Source organism: Haliotis asinina, chromosome 3 (assembly GCF_037392515.1).
Source record: "Haliotis asinina isolate JCU_RB_2024 chromosome 3, JCU_Hal_asi_v2, whole genome shotgun sequence".
Lineage (NCBI taxonomy): Eukaryota > Metazoa > Mollusca > Gastropoda > Lepetellida > Haliotidae > Haliotis > Haliotis asinina.
Genome location: NC_090282.1, coordinates 69,372,288 through 69,391,307, shown reverse-complemented (window position 1 = coordinate 69,391,307; position 19,020 = coordinate 69,372,288). Strand labels below are relative to the sequence as shown.

The following is a 19,020-nucleotide window of genomic DNA, read 5'->3' as shown; positions in this document are numbered from 1 at the left end:
ATATCCCATACTTTTTAATGGTATATTGCATCATTTTCAATGTGTGTGTTGTCCTACTTACTGCGATTCTGATAGGTTGACACAGAATCAAAATGGAATTAGTTTTCGATCAATGCAGGAAATCGGAGAGGAACGGAACTAGTGCTCAGAAGGTGGTTACCTGGTGACATTTACTAGTACCTTGGCAAGTATGTGTGTGTGTTTCTCTTAAAACAGTTGTCATTATCACAAACAATACTGGAGTGCCAGAAGTATCATATATAACTGCACAGATACTATGCATTTTATATGTTACTATGCCTCTTCTTTCATGTTTTAAGCATATGTGAAACAAGTCTAGATTTACAACAAGTCTATGGACTCTATTTCAGTCCCGATGTCCAGCATGGGTGTTTGGTTTACCTGCATTGTCTATGATGATGTCATCCACGGCAATGGCTGCTGACCCCTTCCCGACCTTCCCTTGGAAAATCACCTGGAGAAACACAGCATGAGAGTGATGATTCTTTATACAATACACCTGCCACTGGGAGGTTGCCGAGAACATACTCCACACATGATTCCCCTTCGATGACCCGGGTTTGCAGCGTGACAAACGAAGCCTAGCCTTCATCAATTACCCCATACACCCCTTCAGCGGATGAACACTCAAGGGAAGACAGACACAGAGACATAAAGGACTATACAGAATGGAACAGACATAGACAAGCAAATTGTGGTGGAACACCTATGGTGAAATTGGAGCATAAATTGTGCAGTGTGTACTGTGTAATAATGTAACGGGACATATAAAGACACCTAGATAAAGAGGGTGATAAACAAATAGGAACATTCAAAGACGAGTGAGTGAGTGAGATAGGATTTTACGCCTTTTTTAACAATATTCCAGCAATATCCATGGATACCAGAATTAGACAAGAAGAGTGAGATAATTATTTAGGAACACACAAACACGAGTACATACTGAATGTGTTAAATGTATATAAAGATCATATAAAGATGGATAGATAATGAGTGTGGTAAATATTTAGGAACATACAAAGACGAATATATAATGAGTGTGAAAAATGTATATTAGGAGCATGTGAAGACGAATAGCTAATGAATGTAATAAATGTATAGGGACATATAAAGACGAGTAGATAAAGAGTATGATAAACATACAGGAACATACAGAGACTAGAGAGTGAGCGGATGTGGTTTTACGCCGCTTTTAACAACAGTCCACCAATATCACGGGACACAAGAAATTGACACGGAGAGTGTGACTGATATATATATATATATGAACTTACAAAAACGAATAAACAGAGTAGATGATAAGTATACAGGCATATACAGTGACAAAGGATGTGATAAATATATACGAGCATGACTAGACAGAGAGGGTGGCGCAGATATAGTAACAGACATGGACTATAAGAACACATCGCCTGTCGTTCTCACCCTGAATGGACCTGTGACATTCGCGCGTTTAATAACTGATGTCCACACGTCCGCATCCTTGCCGTCACGTGACCATATTTCGGACTCATATGAGACTAAAGACATATCCTTGATAAAGACACTGAGACTTTGGGTGTGGTCCCCAAACATACAGTAGAGGAACGTGATGTTCACGTGACCTTCTGGTGACGTCATGACAGGGGAGGCAAATACAGCTCTATGATTGGGCGAACGGTCAGTTGTAGCCATGTAGAAGAAATAGTCCCCAACTGTAAGATAAAGAACAAATAAAAATTAAGTAATTATTTCATTGTTGGAGAAGATGACTGCATAGAAAATGTGTGGAAGAGTTTAGTTTAGGGTATGCTGTGTCAGAAATGTCCAAAAGGTTTTTATGGTGCTGAAAGCTAGACCGTAACAGAGTAAATCTTGGATTCGAACCCTCGACAACCAGCTAATGAGAATACAAGAAATGTAGCTGCACAATTATGGCAATAAGACACATTCGTGCCTCTCACGATGGACATATTACATGACAGCAGCGATAGCGAAGGGAACAATGTTAACAATAATCATACAAGTATAAGGCAGACAATTAACAATATTGTAGTCTGTGACTCGTTCACAGTTATTTGGTGCACAGGATACACGAGGACGTGTACATTAATTGTGTGTACTGGCGCCAGACAAATACCCAGCGACAGGGTGTGTCTGTTGTGATGCCATGGATGACTTCATTCCAAAGCCACGTCTCATGGCGAGACACTCAATTCAAGTGAAGTACATCGCTGTAATCTCGGTTGTATTTTCTATCAAAACTGAACTGGAAAGAAACGCATGTTTTGAAAAAGTTAAATCTGATGAACGTAAGCGTTCATGTTAATGTCGTATATCAAAAACCTGACACAAAAACATATTTGCGTTTCCTTTGCTGTTCAGAATGTATTGGTTTGATTAATATAAATTGGATTGCACGATACGCAAACATGGGAGATGAAAACAAAACACGGCACTTTTGACAAAAAGTAGATGAGTACGCATACACTGCTACGATAGCAGAATCCATGTAAACCCCCACGTCTTTCATGACCTGGCCTTTGCCCTGGCAAGAATCCGACTTGACCACTACTTGCTGATTCTAACACCGCGCAGACTTCAGGTCATGTTTAATACAACATATGTCATATTTGGGATTTCACTTTCTTAGTAAAGTACAAATTCTAGTACTTTTTCCGGCTTAGTCCCATCCGGGTTCGAATCCCGGATGGGACTCAGCCGAAAAAAGTACTAGAATTTGTACTTTACTAAGAAAGTGAAATCCCAAATATGACATATGTTGCATTTGACCACTTTCTAAATGGCATCGTGTAATCATGTTTAATACAGTTCAGCCTGGAGTTCAGCAAAGGACTAAATCCCTCACTGATGGATCAACCTTTAAGGAATGTAAACGAAATAGCACCACAACCATTTTGTTTATAAAATAAGTATTTTCACGAAAGAAAACGTGGATATCATTTTGGTGTCTCACCAACAGTTTCATATACTTCCCTTTGGTTTTTATCAGCACATCGTGATATTTCCTTTTAGACCACGTTAAGGTAGAAGCAGGTGGAACGTATAATTAAAGTCACGGTGGTACCGACAGCAATAACTCATACATGTAATCCCCCATCCCGCCCCTTCCAACACCTCCAAGTTCCAATTAAAGCAGGTCTAGTCTTTCCTAGTCTGACTCACTACATTATTTTCCCTGCTGCCTAGCTTCCCTTGCAATGCTAAAGATCTAAATTAAGCAAGTTTAGACTTTCCCAGTCTGTCTCACCACAACACATTATTTTTCCTACTGCCTAGGTCTCCCTGCAATGCTAAAGCCAGCACTAAATGAAGCAAGTCTAGATTTCCCCAGGGTCAGGATCCCCTATCTCACTGGGTCTCCTTTTCTATTTAAATAACTTTATTTGTTACTATCAAAATTATATAGGGGAATAAGCGTTAATCTAATGTGGTATACATGGATCGGACACATCTGACTGTGTGGAAATCCGTCCCTTTTTGCAGTGCAAAAGTACCAAAGTGTACATTAATTGTCTCCGGGGTTTTAAATCTCCCATCTCACTGGGGCCCCTTTGTATATAAGCTGCCACCATGCAAAGGATTTTAGCATGTACATTTTGTATAATGTCTAGGGTTTTGCAGCTTATATTTACATACTCTGCGTAATATTTGTCGAGTTGTTGTCGGACAGCTGACCGCGGCTAAATCCAACTGACCAGTCGAATTCGTCGATGATGCCGTCAATTCCTTGGTTCCAGTCCTGACACAGGTTGCCGTCGTTGAAATCGCATTGGACGGTGGCGTCACAAACTACAGCAAGTCCTACAAACGTATACCATGAAGGTAAGACAGAGAACATCACAGCATATTACTGTACCACAACTTGTTATTCAAACGTTACTACTATCAACATTTCATAATGGTCATGGTTGAAGTTGTCGTCAGCAAACATTTGCTTGTTGTAACGGTGACTAGTGGTCCAGCTAGTTGACTTGGTTGATGCATGTTATTGTATCCCAGTCCCCGTGTTAAACATCAAACAGCAAACCGTTGCTTGTTGTAACGGTGACTAGTGGTCCAGCTAGTTGACTTGGTTGATGCATGTTATTGTATCCCAGTCCCCGTGTTAAACATCAAACAGCAAACCGTTGCTTGTTGTAACGGTGACTAGTGGTCCAGCTAGTTGACTTGGTTGATGCATGTTATTGTATCCCAGTCCCCGTGTTAAACATCAAACAGCAAACCGTTGCTTGTTGTAACGGTGACTAGTGGTCCAGCTAGTCGACTTGGTTGATGCATGTTATTGTATCCCAGTCCCCGTGTTAAACATCAAACAGCAAACCGTTGCTTGTTGTAACGGTGACTAGTGGTCCAGCTAGTTGACTTGGTTGATGTGTGTCATTGTATCCCAATCCCAGTGTTAAACATCAAACAGCAAACCGTTGCTTGTTGTAACGGTGACTAGTGGTCCAGCTAGTTGACTTGGTTGATGTGTGTCATTGTATCCCAATCCCAGTGTTAAACATCAAACAAGAAACGCGCTCCAATTGTGTTAGTCATCTCCCTATAGATGAACGCGGGAATAGAAATATTAAAAATGAACTGAAATATGTACAGAACCTTTTTCAGTAGATATTATAGGAAGGCTGGAGTGCTATTGTTACACTGGAGGTCAAATCTTACTATATCTAATGTTAAAAGGGAAATATCAAACTGAGATATATTAATGGAAAGGGTAATTATTGACCATTGCAACATGAACAAATAGTTCATAAGTAAATAACGGAGACATATTTATTGATGTTGACAAAAGAAATATTTGATCAAAATCATCTACATGTACCTGGTTAGATGCATTTTCATTTCCTTGCAATTTTAAATATTTTTCTTCCACAGTCATGGAATGTATAACTAAATGTACGTAACTGATCAATAAAAAAATCTGAAACCTGCAAGAGAAGGGAACGGAAGTTGTCAGCCTTTTGAACACATGCTATTGTTTCTCTTACCTGTAATCATAATAATTCCAGTTAATGACAACGGCATCCTGGACGTCCTCACGTGATACCACAGCACACATCCACGTGACAAAGCAACACAAGGGGTATCCTGTTACCTCTGCAGCTAACAACAACTGACTTGCTTGGTATATAGAACCACCGGGACCGATGTGTCCAATCACCAACACACTTCACACAGTTGTTTCTATACAGCCAAACATCTTCCTACTTGGTATGTGGAATTACCAGGGAGTACATCAACACTCCCAAGGCCAAGACAAAACACAGATCTGTTTCGTGTTACATGATCATATACCGTTGGTCATTTACAACTGCTAAAACCCCAATATCTTAGTCATGCATCTATGGATCTTAGTCAGGATCTGAATTAATGATCCTGTTATTTGAAAAAAATAACAAAGAAAGAAAACACCTGCATCCAATTGATGCACAACGATACAAATGGAAAGCTATGTTTACAAACGAAAAAGGAAGGATTTGTTTCGCGTATAGATATCGCCTATATCGCCTATCGGCATTTATGCACATAAATAGGGACTTCATACTGGCTAGATTTGCTTCATAGGAACGGTATTCAAAGGACACAGAACAATATGAAACAGTACGAAATAATCCGATTTCCCTGAAGCTAATGAAAACCCGTAAAAGGGAAATACACCACTGCTGAATTATTGTTCATCGAACATCGGATATATATTATTGAATGTCAAAAACAGCATGCATAAATCTATGAAAATGTCTGCATAAGTACAGCCTTGCGATTAAAACGTTCGATCGTGTCCACCAGCAAACCCGGGTTTGAGCCCCATATGAATACTCATTGTGTGAATCCTATATCTGGTGGTAGTCCACAACTGTGATATCGTTGGAATATTGCTAAAAGAGGCGTGCAACAAAACTCACTGCACAGGAGGGGCTGCGAGGTAGACGTGTGTTTAAAGCGTTCGCTTGTCTCAACGAAGGCCCGGCAACTGTAACATGGTTACAATGCGTGAAGCCCATGTTTGTTGTCCCCCACCTTGATATTGCTAGAATATTGCTAAACGCGGCGTAAAACTCAACTCACTCACCCATTCAATGCATAGGCCCACCACACACCACCACTAGAAGAACCTCCTATTTAACTTGTGTTGGCCTAAACCAATACTTGCGATCACGTCCTTCTTGCGAGGCTAGCGATGTTAACGACGTTGTCCACCAGTGTTGGTCATAACCTGTAAAGAGCCTTGTGTGGACATTACGTGTTTGACACTCAATAGTGGAGTTTTAACAGAAATAATCCCCAACTAGCGTTTCATTTCGTCTGGCTGGGAATACTGTCATGGACGTCCCAAAATGCAAGGGATTTGCTAATTCTGGAGACTCCTACACTTTTTTCATCAGTTAAATGGCCTGTGTCAGTCGTTCAATATATGTTCAAAGGTAAAGGATGTACCTTGAAATCACGTCTTCTACAATATTTACTTAACAGAATTATTTAAAACCGAAACACATATATGCTTTAGAATGTATGTCAGACGTTCTTACTATGGAGAAATGTGTAAGATGTCAGTCATGTTTTGTTTCTTTGTTTGTTTGTTTGTTTGTTTGATTGTTTGTTGTTTAACGCCGCACTCAACCATTTTCCAGCTGTATAGTGATGGTCTCTAAACAAATCTCGACTAGACAATCCAGTGATCGACATCATGAGCATCGATCTACACAACTGGGATACGATGGCATATGTCAACCATGACGGCGAGCATCACCACCCGATACCGATAGTCATGTAAATAAGTGGATGTTGTAGGGATGGTTGCTTAAAACAATATCGGCACAACATATTATACATTGTGTTCTTTATACCAACAAGACATGAATAGTCCGATGCCTTGTCGTGCATAGTGGTAGCCTTCTTACATACATACTTTAATTGCGCTGTTCAACCATCTTAATCATGGTAAATTGTAAATGTTTTTCATAACTACATGAAGTCAACCACATGTTTGCATGCTTATCAGTGCGCGAAATAGTCACGGGTTCTCTAGCCTGTGGCCAATAACATCCAGTCGGGCCAATAAATACCCAGACTCACTAGCCTGATTGGCTTGTGGGATCATTTTCGAATTTTTCGTTCCTGCCGACTTGTTAAGTGCAAGATTATGGACTGACAAATTATGGGATTTTACCTTTTATAATCTTTTGCATATATTATGCATGCAAATTTCGGGCTAGTGAATTATTGTGGGCTAGTATCTTTCAGGCATAGCTAGTCCGTCTCGCAAATAAACGTTGGAAACTATTTCCCACACTGGTGTTTATATATGTATGGGCGTCATAATGGGAATGGGACCCGTGAAGGTCCCGGGGTAGAATAAACCTTCAGCAACCCATGCTTGCCATAACAGGCGACTATGCTTGTCGTACGAGGCGACTAACGGGATCGGGTGGTCAGCCTCACTGACTTGGTTGACACATGTCATCGGTTCCCAATTGCGCAGGTCGATGCTCATGTTGTTGATGACTGGGTTGTCTGGTCCAGACTTGATTATATACAGACCGCCGCCATATAACTGGAATATTGCTGTGTGCGGCGTAAAACTAAACTCACTTACTCACTCACTCATAATGGGAATGTGGTTATATACTTAGCAAAATGGTAGCATGTAAACGGTGGTCCATGGGTGTGAGCAGTGCACCGATGAATTGTGAACCCCCGATGCTGAAACACAGGGATAAATTCACTACTGAATTATAGTATTTGTATTTTGTACCTACCCTCAGGTACGGGTTACTGTCTATAACAAAATAGAAACAACACATGTAAGGTTTACAAATACGTCATGTGTTCATGGTGCAAGATTATGTCAAATTATATAATTACATCAGTAATGCTGACCAACGACCAGTCATCCCCCCACCCCAAAAAGTATAAATGTGAAAACATCATGCATAATAAAGACAAAATTATCGTTTATGAAAGACATTATGAAACTAGAGTGCGTGAGTGAGTGAGTTTAGTCTATATGGCGGCGGTCTGTAAATAATCGAGTTGCGACCAGACAATCCAGTGATCCAGTCCAGTGAATCCAGTGAACCGATGACATGTGTCAACCAAGTCAGTGAGTCTGACCACCCGATCCCGTTAGTTGCCTCTTACAACAAGCATGGTCGCCTTTTATGGCAAGCGTGAGTTGCTGACGGCCTATTCGTTCCTGGACCTTCAGGGGTCTGTGGCCTTCACGGGTCTGTGTTAAAACAATCAGAAAGTATATATTCTCACGGTACACAAAATATCAGAGGACAGATGTACGTTGCATGGGAAGCGTCACATACGTATCACATATAGATGCACTCTTCTCAAAAATAGTTGTGCTCAGAGAAATGCCTCAGCGAGCTTCTTAGCGTATTGTACAAACGTATCTTAAATGTAGCAGAGAAGTGCAGCCCAAGGTTGGGCGCTAATTTGGGATGCGCTAGGCTTACAAACGTCTTGTTAGTTTTATACTTTCATCGACGGAAGTCATATCCGGAAGTGGCGCTAGCTTGTTTAGACTCAGTCCACACACATACGTGTTCAAACCTTTCTTCAGGTTATAAGGAGGTGATTTTCTTTTTCACAAGTAAAACGCTTCTGTCATTTGCCTTTTAATCGTCTTCCTAATGTATTACACCTGTTTAGATTGGCTCCTGTGACGTCCGCAACAGTAATTGCTTTCTCTGACGTCCGCGCGTCATCGGCTTGCATACAAAACATTAATGCGTTACTTTCAGTGTTGCTTTATCCAGTTAAAAGATGAAACATTTGAAGTGAATGTAATGGTATTATTACGGAAACGTAGAGTGGTTTCTCTGTATATATCAAACTGCGTTCTTGTGTAACATTACAGTAATTGCGAAAGACAGCGTGACGTGGTAAAGAAGCAATAACAACGTTATCTAAATTTCAGATTATTTATGAATTAAGAAATGAAATGTCTTCACGGGTAGCAGAAGTGGATGTTACAGGGATGGGTGAAAATGAGAAAAAGTTTTAAAAATTAATAACAATTTTCTGTATTTCTGTGATGGCATAACATGTTTGATACATTGCAATATTTGATACAGTGGTGATGTTGCCTGTCATAGTAGTATCACATAATTGAAGACTTATGTTTTAACTTTTCGTGTTGTTTTCCGAAATGCCACATCTCTATAACGATCTTTCTAAATAGTTTTTGTATGTTCTTGAACTATTTAATGCACAGTTGAAGTGACATTTAATGATTCGGTATGTTGTGTTCGTGCTAAGATTAAATGAGATGAAACCCCAGCTCATGGTCACAAAATAGTCCATCACGATAGTTTTCCTTGATGCGTATATTTCTTGACCGTTTCCAGCCCCAGTATTAAACAGAATATAGTGGCAAATGTTAATCGGACGAATGACGCATATTAGTAATTGGGCCCAGACGTCTACAATGCATGCGACAAACCCGTTTCTACATCCATGTCAAAACTTCGACTCTATCATAAGCCTGCGTTTATGAATCGCTATCAAAATAGTTAGAACACCTAAGAAACATAAACATGTACAAAGGCTAAACAGTTGCTCACCAGAACCATAAACATGTACAAAGGCTAAACAGTTGCTCACCAGAACCATACATGTACAAAGGCTAAACAGTTGCTCACCAGAACCATGAACATGTACAAAGGCTAAACAGTTGCTCACCAGAACCATACATGTACAAAGGCTAAACAGTTGCTCACCAGAACCATGAACATGTACAAAGGCTAAACAGTTGCTCACCAGAACCATAAACATGTACAAAGGTTAAACAGTTGCGCACCTGAACCATACATGTACAAAGGCTAAACAGTTGCTCACCAGAACCATGAACATGTACAGAGGCTAAACAGTTGCTCGCCAGAACCATAAACAGTTGCTCACCAGGAACATAAACATGTACAGAGGTTTTGTTTTTGCTTTGTTTGTTTTTTGTTTGTTTGTTGTTTTTTGTTGTTGTTTTTTTTTTGTTTTTTTTTTTTTTTTTTTTTTTGGGGGGGGGGGGGGGGGGTTGGGGGTCTCCAGTATTTCACGTTTAGAGTTGAATCAGGTGATTCAGTGGAAGCTCATGAACTTCTGATATTTGTTCGGTAAGTGTATCATATTTCATAACGAATGTTACTAGATGGGTCTGAGAGGGTAAAGCTTGGGCTAAGGCTAAACAGATAGACTTTAAAGTCAACGTAGTAGCATAATGTCCTGAAATGTTTACTTTTCAGCAAGTGTCAAAGATGGTCACAGAAAGACTCACAAGGTCACAGAACCAGCAGCACGAGACACTTATACAAGTGCTTAATCGAGGAAGATGTTGCTATATCGGTGTGCTTCAATAATGATGTCGAGGATGACACTCGTGCTATCTTGATATCTGTGACTCATTAGGATTTAAATTACGTGCATATACCACCGCGGTATCCGACTGAGTGGCATTCCTGTAAAAATATCCTTAGCATGTAATGAAACGCTTTTTGGGTAGACATGTACATTACGAGGGGTGGCTGAAACGTTCTGAGCCAGTGTATGCTTGTGTTGATAGAGATGACCGCTAATTAGTTTTCAGCATAATCTCTTATGAGGTCAACACGCCAGTTTTGAAGACGTCCTGCTGATGGTGTAACCACACCCGACCCCCGACCGCAGCCCATTAATAGTCCCATCTCTTGGAAAGCAGTCCGGAAGTGGATTCCGAGCAACCGACTGCCTGTTAACATAACTGACTTTACTCTATTCTTCTTAAGTGAGAGTTCAGATGTTCCATGCAGGTTAGTAATGAACTAAATTTCTCTTTTTACAAAAGACGTACTTAATTCTTTTGAAGTGAGAGAGTGAGTGAGTGAGTGAGTGAGTGAGTGAGTGAGTTTAGCTTTACGCCGCACCTAGCAGTATTTCATTTGTATGCCTGTAAATAATCGAGTCTGGACCAGACAAACCAGTGACCAACATGATGATCATCGATCCACGCATTTGGGATACGATGACATGTGTCAGCCAAGTCATAGAGTCTGACCACCCGATCCTCCTACGACAAGCATGAGTTACTAAAGACCAATTCTGCCGAGGATCTTCACGGGTTCTCTTATAGAGATCGTGAACGTAGAGGGTTTACCACCACTTGTACGATGATCTACATCCAGCGTTTTGCTACCTTTGCCTTGCCAACCATATCTACAGTGCACAAGTCATGGCGCATTCCAGTTCCCGTGACAATGAATCGTGGTGGGTCGTCGATCATTTCTTGTCGTATAATTTCTCGACACTTTGTGTACTGGTCTGTGATTTTAGATCACCTTCAGGACTGTCTCTCCCCATCTCTAACTTTCGGCATCACTGCCCATGTGCAGGAACACTATAAGACTGTGACGCCGCTTAAGAGGCAGTTGCTATGGTCAGTTTTGTCCTTCACGAACAGAAACTTGATGTTCCAAACCGGATATCTAAGAATTCGAAAGCCTTGTTTCAGCCACCAGCTTCAAAATATTTAATGGTGATCATGTCCCATTGAGACGACGAATCTGTTTTCGAAGACGTCAGTGAATTCAGTCAGTATACTTAACTGTTTCTAGTTTCATTGCATGTCTTACATAAGTACATATTCCACTGTTTACAGTAGGTCCGCTTCCAAGTGGCATGACATTGGCTCTCCGTAAATGTCGCCCGATATCCGATGTCCGGTCGGAATAAGCAGGGTCCCACTGTATCATGCATTTTCAGAAAACCATATACATTTCAGACGTAGACGCTGTGAAATTCATCATGAGAGAAATTGGTCCATTGTCTTCTTATATGATCAATCGTGCACTTGAATTTACTGATAAAGAAAATGACCATACCTTTGGCTAACACTGTGGTGCAAACCTAAGCATGTCCATTTGTATTTATTAGTGAAGGTTCATCCGAGCTGATTTTCTGCTTGATCTCTACATCGGTGTATTGTTCTCTGAGAACGATTTGAACTTAGGAAAATATTGATATAAAACTGAAAATATAAAAATGAAAAAGATTATACGTTTTCTATTTGCACCATCACGACAGACAGTACAATCCATGACCTAATAACGTATATGGCAACCTTTGATTTAGGATATACTTTAGCAAAAACAATAGATCAATTATTCAGTCAAGGAATAGTTTCAGTGATATGAACCTGTCAACCCTCAGTTTCAAACAAATTTTCCTTAACAAATGGACAAAGCTTTCACCTCTGATTCTCGCCATACATCTTGCGGTCGTTTGGATTTCAAAGCCTTTTGTCTGTGTAAGGTGGATTACGTGATTTTTTTATTCATGGGTTTGTGTTTAATATAATCTATGCGTTTAAATAAACATCACGAACACTGCTGACTTTCGCTGTTGTCAGCGGAGAACCTGCAGAGAGACGTGTTGTGTCCTCTTCTCATTTAATGATGCGTGTTTAATTCCCAGCATCATATTTCATAATTCATAAACACATGTAGCATTACGGAGGATGTGTGTGTGTGTTAGGAGTCGGCGCCGACTGTCGTATTGTTCTAAGACAATGTTTATTATCACTGGAGCCATATTTATTGTGTTCATACAAGGTAATTATTCATTGTCGTTTTTCTGCACATTTGGTTGTGGGAGGACTTAGTTTTTAGTTTCTGAGAAATAATGTGTTATTATTTTATTACTTTTCAAGCTTGTTATATATTAGATATAAAATATGTTCATGTGCAAGTAAACATTTTGTTGATACGTTCTGTGTCCGATAAGCATATATGTCAATGTCCATAGTAAAAGCAGTCAAAATTCCCTGGGTTTTTGTTTATATTTAGAGGAGATTCGGTTCAGTCAAATAAATTAATGTTTTAGTACATGAAATCCATTGCGATATTGTCGTTGATGATCATGACGATGGTGGTGATGATGATGATGATGATGATGATGATGATGATGATGATGCATGTTCGTTTATGAGAAACATGCTGTAGCAGCCGTGATTGATGCCAATTGATTGTGCATTTCACCACCGACATATTTACCGAAATATGTGAAAAAAACAACAAATTACTGGAGAACATTACAAAATGTCATCTTACATTTGTCTCGTGCGTATCCTGGGCGTAGAAGCTCTTTTGTGAAACATCATTTGAAACTGAAGCACGAGCTGATACAGAAGTACACTCATATTCAACATCAAATGGAACTGATAGCACAGTACTTTGAGATATTGATGTTTTCTCAGGCATGTTTCCATTTTACAGCATGCATATTTTCCTTGACATACCCACCAGGATTAATTTTCTTTAGTTTTTAAGTTCGTGACACTTTACATTATGAGATGAATATTTGTATCGATTATATTTCTCCACGGCTAGAAATATTTGCGTGCATCGAAAATATCTGATTGTCATATGTATTGTATGCATTAATATACATATTGTCTTTACGTGTGTGGTTTAAAGCTTCCACTGTGTCGTTTAGTGATGACAGGATCCGCTGATCAGGCCTTATCATCCCGATGGTGATTCGTTGTCAGTTAGCGCTAAACCCGTGCTCGCTGCCTCAGTCAAGCGGAATACTGCTCGCTTACATTAACCTCAAGCCGTGAATTACTGTTCGTATCTATGTAACGCAAGGATCTGACGTTAATGGACTGGATATGAATACTATCTATTGTTTACTGTATGGTGACAATGTTTATAACGTCTTCCCTACCCATCAGTTGAGGGCCACCTGCCGTTCTCCAGCTGTCCACAGGGCGGTGGTGAGTGTATACCATTGAGCCGGTGTCGTGGGTGGGTGTTCGGTTGGGACCGATATTGCGGGCGGGGCGACGTTTGCTGCTTACCCCTTCATCGAAACGACTCGGTGAGCGTCAACAACGATGACGACGATGCTGCTGCTATTGGGAAAGATAGTGGAAAGGAAGGTTTGGAAATGTGCTTATGCATGTGCTTTGCTTGCCTCTCATAAATTATGGTTTGTACAGCTTGATCTGAACTGCTCTGCATATGCATGACGGTAGGTCGAGTTATCTTCAATAAACAGGGGAGCAGAGACTGTTAAACAGCGACCTTGTCTCGGCTGTTTGGGGATGTTGACAATGACAAAGTTGTACCCCTTCACAATAATGGACCCAACCAGCTGTGACGTCGTCACGCAAGGTTCACGTAATTTAGTATTTACTTGATCAGGTCAAGCTGAACAAACTGTACATCTGTGGCTTGCCGCTGGGTGGAAACCGTTAGTTTGAGATTTTTAGGTTTATGAAAGGTATTGTCCAATGCCAAACGCTGCTTAGGTGAATGAGTAAATGTGTTTTACGCCGCCAATGCCACGCCAGGGGATGGAACCAAGGTCTGCAGTGAGCACTTTAACCGTTAAGCTAATCCACCGCTCCTTGTTAACTGCCGTACAAGAATGTAAACATGGTTTCTGGAAAAGAAAGAAACGAGAAATGGTTATTCAATGTTCATGTATATATTTGGAACGTGTAACATAATTCTTTAGATTATCTGTGTTGTGTTTAGACAGTCGTTTACAACCTAATAACAGTTTGATAACGTCCTTAATATTGTTGGGTGAACTGTTTCAAGAGTAAGCCTTCTTTTGTTCGGCAGTGTATATAAACACGACATTGTAAGATTCGACTGACGTATGGAACTGTTTATTGGAACTTGATGACCATCACAGGTGGGGAAAAAGTATGAAAAAGCGGTAGATGTTTTCAGAAACTTAACACCGCTTTTGTTTTTGTTTCACCTATGAATCCGAACACAACATTGGTCATACTTACTGCATTATGCTATCCATCCCATGCACACGCTCAAATTACATAAAACTGGTACCCGAACGTACATTACATGAGTGTACGCATTATAAAGTGTACTGTATATCACGGGGACATGTAACGGTAAACTCTGCCATCGAGATATGTACTGTCTCTAACGGGGTCTTAGGACTACATATAAAAGCCAGTGCTAAGATCCCGTTAGAGACAGTACATATTTGATAACCGTTTTAGCGTTACAAACCCCTTTGTTGTATATTATGTGTGTGAATCTCTGTGAACTGATGATGCCTCTAGTTCCAGGATTCTCGGAGTGTGGATTCATCCCCCGACTACAGACGGGGAAGTGGGGGCGGGTGGCCCGGGTCGTGGGTGGAGACCCTGCCGTGGTAGGGGAGTGGCCCTGGCAGGTGGCGCTGGAGTCCAGAAGAAGGCACTTCTGTGGGGGGTCTCTCATCAACCGCCGCTGGGTGGTCACAGCTGCTCATTGTTTCAGGAAGTACGTTCATCTACATGTATATAACTGTGATCCGTGGAGATACGGATTAGAACTGGTTTTCAGTAAACCATGATCGTCGCAATTATAGGATCAAAGCAAAATCCAAAACCGAAACGAAGCTAAAAAATACAAAAACAAAAAAACATGATTCAGCCATATATGTCTGGCTGAGAATAAAAAGTTAAGCGCCAGCCTATTTCAAAACTAAGATGTGAAGCTGTCGAAATGTTAGGCTGAACTTATTGGAAAGACCAATCCTTATTTAGAGAAGGTTCATCTGGTAGCTGTTTTCGGGATGTCATAATCATTTGAATTTACAATTAAAGGAAATATTGTTACACATATGATGGAACTGCTTTTTAAGTCTAAATAACTATTGTTGTGCTTATACAAATTTAGGTTTCACTATTTAAAAGTGACGATCATGTGGTCATATAACCGTCATTTCTGATCTTCACTTTTCAAAAGAAGGTAACATTTTTAATTAAAACAAAATGCATGTTTCCCAAAAGCGCATGCATCCTGTTGAAAGTAAGAGCTAATTTCCATTATGGCTTTGTTTTTAAACTAGAAAAATACTAAACCAAATTATGACAGAACGTTTTTTTCTGAAAGCTTTCCTGTGGGTCAACCTATATTTTTGCAAAGTATACTGGGTGGCGCTTAACTTTTTATTCACGGTATATGAAATTACAAATACTTGCATGATTTAGCAGGTGAATTTGAAACAGTCTGAATATCCTCATCTGGTTTTCTACTGCGTCGACATCCACAAAGCGTACTAAAGGATTCCTGGTGTTGCTTCAGATATTCCCCGCGCAGGATTAGCGTCATCCTTGGGCAGCACCACAGGTCCAGAAAGACCGGACACGAACAATACAGGCGTATTAGCCAGGTCATAAAGGTGAAATAACTTTTGCTGGCGTTAAAATGATTGTTGTAAAACATCTATCTAAACAGTGCGTGATCTTCAGTTACAATTCGACCCGTGAAGGTCCCAGGGTAGAATAGGCCTTCAGCAACCCATGCTTGCCATAAAAGGCGACTACGCTTGTCGTAAGAGGCGACTAACGGGATCTGGTGGTCAGATTCATTGACTTGGTAGACACATGTCATCGCTTCCCAACTGCACAGATCGATGCTCATGTTGTTGATGACTGGATTGTCTGATCCAGACTCGATTATTTACAGACCGCCGCCATACAGCTGGAATATTGCTGAGTGCGGCGTAAAACTAAACTCACTCACTCACTCAGTTACAGTTCAGTTACTTACTGTACAATAGGCCCTGCAATCGTCTTTCCGAATGATAAGAAAGACAGATATATGATGAAAGCCTGCTTCATGAAGTAAAGTGTGAAATTTGTGAGAGACATTATTAAACGCAGACTTGCAGACCTTATTTAAATAAAGACAACAAAGAACACCTTACACTCGGTCGGTAAAATCCATTCAGCGTCACATTCAATTTATTACCCATTATTAACACCCTCCCTCCCCAAAATAGAATCAGTCAAGCATTTAATCTACCAATCAATCTACCAATCAATGTTTCAGCATTCCAAGTTCGACCTTGGGTTTGGGAATCCGTATGATATCGCTCTGATAAAGCTTGACCGTCCTGTGGACACCAGTGGGCACTATATCCGGACAATCTGTCTCCCTACCCATAATTCCGTTGTGTTCGATAAGTCTGATCGGTGCTACGTCACCGGATGGGGCTTTACAAGAAGTAAGCTTCTGAGTGTACCTCATTGTATAATGATAAATACACCGGACTAGTTCGTTATCGCAGCTTCATCGCGGACCAGTTGCTTTTATCAAGAAGCTAAAACATTTCTTGATTAGTTCCAAACTGGAAAAAGAGAGATGATGACGTGACTTCCGGTTAGAAACTATTCCGATGAATGGCTTCCATTTTTCACACAAAATAACAAAAGAAAAAGAAAAAAACAGCAGAGATATCAATATTTCCGATATTAGTTCAGTTGTTTTCGTTATTCTATATTGTCTGAATGAAGCACAAAGCTCTCATTGACAACACACACAACTGCCGATCTTTGGATGATTCCTGCACACAGTCATGTGCCAGGTCACTCTCATATTGATGTTTCAGATACTGGGGACTCAAGGATACTACGCCACCTACAGGTGGACATCGTCCCCATCGCTGCCTGTAATCAGTCATGGCGGGTCATAAAGGAAGAAAATATTTGCGCCGGAAATGGAATAATTGGCGCTTGCAAGGTGAGATAATAGACAAGTGCCATTTCCTCACGCCAGACATGATATTGCTGGAATATTGCTACATGCCGAACTAAACTAAACACAGTCACTCATTTCTACATGACAGACCCTTGTGTCTTTGCGAAGAATAAAGATAAACTTTATTTTTTGGAGATGACCCCCCGACTCGAAATGCAACACAGTGCAATGCATTATGACAAAATGTATTGAACTGTAAAGTATCGAGTCGGGGTCATCTCAAATGTTATATATATTTAAACATCTTTAATCCTCGCAAAGACGCGAGGGAAAGTAGTGTCGTGCCTGGATCCGTTAGTGGGTTTTACATAGTTTGGTGCTTGATGTGTGTTTTGAGACCTTTCCTGCCTTAATATTCTGCCATGGCTACTGTTAAGTTTCTATCAGACCACAGTATCGTGGTGAGCGAAAGCACCATTCCTTACCTGTATACTACCTTTTCGAAGTAGAGAAACATGAACATATTTTGTAGATGTAGAACGTGTATTTTTCTTCTTCAGGGAGATTCCGGTGGACCTCTAGTTTGTTATAAACACGGGCGATATACTCTAGCAGGTGTGACGTCATGGGGAAGTACGACGTGCCGGAAGCCAGGTTTCCCGGATGTTTATACACGTGTTTCGTCGTTCTTAGATTGGATATATGGTATTATATACAGACATAAATAAAGTGTTAGACCATGCTTGTTTCTTGTGGTAACGGATGTGTTTATATAATTGCGCTAAAACATGACACTCGTGAATTACTCATGTCATTCCGGGACACACCCTTAACCCCCTGGATGCCACAGGGACATATATGTCCTTCCTCTACATACCTCACTTGGAAGTCCAATAAAATTCTAAATATACCACGCATATATAAATACTTCACAGTTTTGAATTCTGCGGAAAATTCCCAGTTTCTTGATACCATCCACTATTATCTTAGACCAAGCTAAAGTGCTTAAAATCGCCTTTCAAAATAGGCTTCATCGTAAATGTCGCCATTTTTCAAACTGTACAAAATCGAGATTCACAGCATTATTTGCAGTATGTTTTGAAATGTGAAAATCGGATAAGTACTGGGAGTAATGAATTTCAAAAATAGCATATTAATGGTCACTGATATCAAGTTTTCATGTAACCAGGAATGATAATTCTGAAACGTCACCGATGTACCTAGAATCGGTTGGGATGTTTTCGAAAATACACTTACACGAACGCCGAAGTGCGCTTTCCGCCATATTGGATAGTGTTTACAAAATCACGTTTCGAGAAGGCCGGGATTGAGAAGCCTATTACATCATGTATACTTCATTGTTAGCTGCGACAAATGCATCATTGAATTCCCCAAGCATCTTAGAATCAAATTACAAATGGTCTTTGTCACCAATACCAACTGTCTAGACAAAACGAAACGAAATATATTTTGTATGAAAACGAACGCTGTGCTCGAAAGACAGCGCTTGACT

General features: G+C 40.3%; 1 protein-coding gene across 1 annotated transcript; it reads left to right on the top strand.

The window, feature by feature from the left end:
• The first annotated feature begins 12,568 nt into the window (after window positions 1-12,568).
• LOC137277027 (chymotrypsinogen A-like) lies at window positions 12,569-18,235 on the top strand. Its single transcript, XM_067808688.1, has 7 exons — window positions 12,569-12,611; window positions 13,736-13,777; window positions 15,101-15,302; window positions 16,110-16,206; window positions 16,860-17,034; window positions 17,419-17,549; window positions 18,068-18,235. Exons 1-7 carry the CDS (start codon window positions 12,569-12,571, stop codon window positions 18,233-18,235), a joined length of 858 nt encoding a protein of 285 aa, XP_067664789.1.
• The last annotated feature ends 785 nt before the right edge of the window (window positions 18,236-19,020 follow it).